Here is a 6,000-nt window from a genome sequence, read left to right as displayed (position 1 = left end):
ACACTGCAGCTCCATACACATTTTCTTGTACCCTTACAGGTTGCAGACTCATGCACTTGTGTGCCCTCGTGGTTCTACTTAGTGTGCGGAATTGTCTTACTAGGAAGGAAAAACTGCTTACTAGTACATGGACCTTAAGTTTGATATCAAGATCTAAAAATACTCAAACGGCTTTCCATACTATAAAAGCCATCATTGTATCAAAAATCTTACAAGTTTTTACACTTAATAGTCACTGCTGGGGCTCATTCGGCACTTTGTTTGACCTCAGTGTCAAAATGAGCAACTAGTAAGTTGTTTCTTTTACACTAGGAAAGAAAATGCACTACTGGTGAACCATAAATGTCCAAATAATTGCCACAAAGTCAGAAGTAGCGGAGGACCCTGCCATGAAGGATATGGGAAAATTGCTCCAGCAGCTTTCCATATGAACCTGCGCCTCGGAGCTGCGAGCCTCAGACAGCAAGTGCGGCTGACAGGGTGACTTCTAACGGAGGAGGCAACGTCTCCTGGACCGGGAACTTCCGAAGGCTACAGTCACTCACTATCTGCCACAGACTGTATAAATATGGGAACCCCACCTCTGAGGATCGCACACTTGACCAACTGCGCCGCGCAGGACTCCTGGATGGATCATTTGGATTCAGCGATCCTCGGGTAGATGTGGCACAGTGCAGGAGGTAGTTGTAGGGACTGGAGCGTGTGTGTGCGTGTGTGTATGTGTGTGTGTGTGAGTGTGTGTGTGTGTGTGTGCGCGTCTGTATGCGCGTGAATGTGCGCTCCTAGAATAGAAAACCAAAGGAAGAAAAAAGGAGAAGAAGAAGAAGAAGAAGAAGGAGAAGGAGAAGCGAGGCGAGATCGGATTGTTTCTTTCTAGGGGGAAGCGAAACAATTCGCCGGTAACAGATCGATAAGCAGTTGGCGCTCCCTTTGTGGATTAAATGGATGTTTGACCAGTGGATGTGATGCCCATATATATCATCGACCGAAAATTTCCTGACATATCTGGTGAGTCGCGCGCGCATCCGGAGCGCTCCTTCTTGCAGCGTGGTGCCATCTGTGCGTCTGTGAGTGTGTGTGTGTGTGCGCGCCCATTATCCTAGCGTGTGCGCGTGCGGGGTGACATGGGGCAATGTGCACCAGTTGATCATGCTTGCCAACCCCCCTCAAAAAAAACAAAAAAAAAAAAACTACCTGCAGCAGCACCAGTGCCCCCTCTTCGGAGTTGGAGACGTGCAACAGGAGATGAGGAGCCGACACGCATTTAGCTGCGAACCGCGGCGCGCGTGCTGCAGCGGAATATTTTTATCTCTGGGACACTTCGATGAATTCGGTCCTATCAGAGCGCACGCTGCAGCCGGACATCAGCTCGACGCAGCTCACACTTTGGTCCACGGCGTTAGAACTGTGCAAAGATACAGTGGCGGCTGTGAGCTGGTGCCATATCCCTTTAAAAGTTATTTTTACCATTGCATTAAGTGCTGTTACAAAAACCATTAAGGGAGCCATTTAAGAGTTGGGCTTCGTCTCAACACCTTTGGGCTTCTGCTCTCTCTCTCTCTCTCTCTCTCTCTCTCTCTCTCTCTCTCTCTCTCTCTCTCTCTCTCTCTCTCTCTCATGCTGGTTTTAGTGTTCTGTGTGCAGCTATCGACCCTGTGCTGCAAATCATATAGCCCAGAGAAGGTGTTGTTTTAAGTCAAAGTAGGCCACATTCCTGCACTCATTCAAACTCATTTGGGTACATGACATGTTCATGGCTCACATAGGTTTAGGTTGTAAAAAAAAGTGACTTTGTTAAAGTGTTTTCCTGTAGATATGTGTGAGTGTGTGTGTGTCTTTGCCCGTGTTTGCAGAGGCATTGGTGTTTTCAGACGTCGAGGTGACTGATGGGTTTAATTTTGTCGGGGGTTGTGAGGTCTCACAAGACATGTGGTGCTGTTTATGTTTTAGATATATCATGATAGACAGATGCAGAGTGGGGAGAGAGAGTGGGCTGACTTTCTGTGCCACTTTCATGACTCATTGTCTTAAAAAACAGACAAGAGCAGCACCCACCTTTCACAACACACTGGAAGTCACTTAAAACAAAACAAAAAAAAAGATCAGCTACTTCCAGCAAAACCACAACGTTAAATACATATTGGGTGTTCCTGCCCCACTCTAAGTACACATCATTTAAAGCTTAACGTGATGCAAAAGCCCTGCAAGCAGATTCCTCAAATGAGCCAGAAGCAATGCTGATGATTGAACAGGTATTTCCTGACTTTAAACATGCAATAATTCCTTCTAAAGAAGCAGAGCTGAAAGCATTATGGTTAAGTGATGGGACGTGAGAGAGACATATAGTAAGCGCTCCAAGACTCATACCGAACATGTCTCGGCACACTGAGAGGGAGTCACTCCAACATGATTTAGGAGCTCAAGACGCTCCGCTCACTTAATACTCGTTTTCCCCTTCCATCAGCTGTCTTTCCTTTCCCATTTTAACACATCCCCACACTGTGCTTTACATTCCATTTACTTTACAATACTTTTTGCCGACATCTGATTTCCTGGCATGCAAAGTGTCAGGGGCAGAGAGAGTAAATGTGATGTACAGCCTCTTCCGTGCGCACATGGTTTTATTGGAGCTGTGGGACTGCTGTCACAGTGATCTGTTTGCTAAGTTTCTGCCCCCTCCTGCAGTGTGAGAGGCGGGATCTGATTAATATATCAACTTGTGTCCTCCTGCTGTCTCATCTCAATTTTTTTCTATACCTTCAATCACTCGGATTTCCTTCATCCCCCCCCCCCCCCCCCCCCCCGTTTGGTCTCCATAGCTGAATCTCCTATAGTGAATCCTATGGCTTTGCCGTGATGCCATTTAGAGCAAGTGTGGAGGTGGTTAAGTAGCCTTTAGGGAGCCACGGGTAATGTGTGCAATAATGACTACTTAGGTTGGATAACGGCCATAACCAGGGACGTTTACATTGAGAGATTATTTTGTCACAATGAGGAATCTGACACCGAATGCAGTGGGTGATATATAGCTCGATGTGCGTGTATAGTGTGTCCTGTGTGTATTCCTTCAAAGACTTCTGAGCGAGAGAGAGCTCGTCCTTTTCTCTCATCGTGCTCCAATCTTAGCATGTAGAGTCCCACCCACAGACACCTCATGACACCAGCCTGTAGAAGTGTGCACGATGTATGTGTGTGAGTGCAGCCTTTTGCACGGGTGTGTGTCTGCATGGTGTTGTCAAAGGATTAGGGATTAATTGCTGGCAGAGATACACTTAACTTGCTTTGTTACATGAACTTTGTGAAGTTCTCCTTTGGCCACCAGAGAGTTAAACAGCAGTGTGTATGTGAGGAGCAGAGGAAAGGTCTGGTTTGTTTTCTCTTCCTCTGAAGTGTGCATTCCTTGTTAGGTTTTTTTTTTTTTTTTTTTTATCCGGTTTTGTTTTGTTTGTGTCTGGAGTATATAACCACTGGGGTAAGAGCTTACATTGTTCTCACCTTTTGCTTCAAGAGTTTTTTTTTTTTTTTTCTTTAAATGTTTTTCCTGTGTGTGTTTTTTTTATTTTTTTGTTATTATTTGCCTTCTTTGCTTTACCATGTTCTATTTCCTCTCAAGGCTTTTCTTTTTCTGCGAGTTTTGAAAATCACATGGCTACACAGGTTACTTGTTCTAACAAAGCAGCAGTAAGGAAGTGGAAGTTTTGCTCAATGATAACAACAATATTACATATCAGTATTGGATTTTTAAGTGATGATAACAAGGTGGAAATAGTTTTGTTGTAGATAATTTATCACGATTTTGATTAGTTATTATTATTGAGATTACGCTGAAATTCCTTCATGTTGTTTCTACTGAATGAATTAGTTTTTACTATTTAGATCAAGTGCCAGGGATCATATGTGTCCAATTGCATCACATTAGGCTTGAGCAGATTTCTTGATTTTTGCAGGATCGTTAAAGTTTATCTTAACTTAAGTACTTATGTATAGATGTTTGAGCTAATGCATTAACTGACCGATGATAGAAGGTCAGGAAAAAGACTCCCCATTTATTTAGAAGCTCACACTGAAATCCTCTTTAAAAGAAAACATGCATTAACCCTTTGAAGGTCAGTCAAATAACGGTCACCTTGAAAGTTTAACCTTGTGTTCTTCTTCTTCTTCTTATTATTATTATTGCTTTAATAGATTTTTAAGCTTTTTAAGGTTTGTCGATCAGAATCACAAATATTTCCTGTCAAAATGTATGATTATATGACGTCAAAGGGGTAAAACGCTGTAACTTCTATGTCACTGTGACTTGAGCGGAGCAGATGTGTTTTCTAAACAATTCCAGAAATTCTGGAAAAGCGATATTTATCTCAACGTCCTGCATCACTTTGATTAACTTTAAAGACAGTTTTAAAATGACAGGAACAGAGCAAACTATCGTCCCTTGCTTAAAAAAGGGTTAATTTATGATACGCTTGTATCAAAGAAACTGCAATAATAGGACATTGCCTGCGGTGCGTTCCTGATAAATGACTCCTAGTTGATTGTCATAACGGTTGCTCATTCATTTCCTCTCATTTTAGTGATCTTTCCAGTTTGGCTTGTCCTCTGACTCTCCTCAGGTGAGTTGATACAGGCGACAGCTGAAGGAGACGATCCGAGAATGACAGAGACCAACACCCCCAAGTCGGCTAAGAAGCCCCGCTGGACCTCCCTTGAAATTGGCCTCATTACCATTGTCTCTTTGCTCTTCGTCATCATTGTTGCCCTTATCATCCTCTTCGCCACTCAGAAAACAGGTGAGTGCTCTCAGGGGACGTAGGCCCAATAATGAAAAAGCACAAGCTATCTGAATTCTTGACGGGCTGAAATAAGAAGGGATTTAAAAAAATAAAAAATCATTGTCTTTGTAAAACGGACGGGAAAAAAAAATCCAACAAAGAAAATATGATCAAAAAAGAACATTGTGTAATTATAAAATATATGTTTTTCACAGCTGCTGAGTGTTGAAGACATTGTTTGATTTTGCTTGATGCCACAATTAAAAGGGAACATTTCACAGCTTTTAAAGATCGCCTTCAAACTGTGTACATGCACCAGTGATTGCTTCATGCTGCGTTTGTGGTTACTCGTGAGCGCGCTTTGGAGTAGTACTTTGTTCAGGTGACAGAAGACACTTGAGCTGTGTGCTTTTAAAGCCCAATACAAAAGTTAAGCTACTGACACAGAAAGAAGTAAAAAAAATCTAGACAAGGGCCTTTTTTAATAGTTGTTTTTATTTTTTTTTTATTAAGTTTTCAGATTTTCTTATCCAATCTCTGCACCAAAATGATAAGGTTTCTAAATGTTGAGCACATTTTTCATGCGTCTAAATTGGGTAAAACATAATATGGTGTGAATGTCTTCAATTCTCAACGTGTGAGACGTATCATGATACATCTCGCACGTTGAGAATTGAAGACATTTCAATTTCTCTTCAAGAAGAGAGCAACTTGGAAAAAGAGCGAAATGTCTACGCCTCATTAATGTCAGACTTTAAGCATCAGCTTTATCATAGTCTTATGTTTTTTACTCTTTGTGCTCAGATATCACATTTATCAAGCTGGTATTCAGAGATGACTAAAGGCTCATGAAAAGCTCTATTAATAGTAAGTCAAGGGCTGATTTGCTATGGTACATGAAATGCTGTCTAGCAAAATTAGATAAACACCCATATTCAGCAGCTTATTTATAGACACATATATATATATATATATATATATATATATATATATATATATATATATATTATTCTGAAAGGAAGCAACTGTAATGTTCAGCAGGTCATGGAAACAAAAACTGGGCAGAAAATAGAAAAGGATAGAAAGAGGGTCTGCACTGTATGCCACTGTTGCACTGTTGTCATCAGCATAATTTCTGTTCTCAGTATCAGCTTCATAAACGTGTGAGCTGCATGTCATGATGTCAAGTGTGATGAAATGTGTTTTTGTGGCTGTGTGTGTTGATAAACAT

At 41.6% G+C, this 6,000-nt stretch overlaps 1 protein-coding gene across 2 annotated transcripts in view; it reads left to right on the top strand.

Moving 5' to 3' along the window:
• The first annotated feature begins 457 nt into the window (after positions 1-457).
• The window catches only part of LOC308107140 (neprilysin-like), a 46,955-nt gene continuing 41,412 nt past the window's right edge, over positions 458-6,000 (top strand). Inside the window, exons 1-2 of one of the 2 annotated variants that reach the window (XM_080459282.1) lie at positions 458-1,008; positions 4,611-4,787. In XM_080459282.1, the coding sequence (XP_080315408.1) occupies positions 966-1,008; positions 4,611-4,787 (220 nt within the window). In that variant the 5' untranslated portion in view covers positions 458-965. Of the gene's footprint in view, positions 1,009-4,571; positions 4,788-6,000 lie in introns of both variants that reach the window. The other variant, XM_080459283.1, reaches the window with a different exon arrangement.

The sequence above is a fragment of the Lipophrys pholis genome (genome assembly GCF_963383615.2).
Source record: "Lipophrys pholis genome assembly, chromosome: 3".
NCBI lineage: Eukaryota > Metazoa > Chordata > Actinopteri > Blenniiformes > Blenniidae > Lipophrys > Lipophrys pholis.
This window is presented reverse-complemented; position numbering and strand designations above follow the sequence as displayed.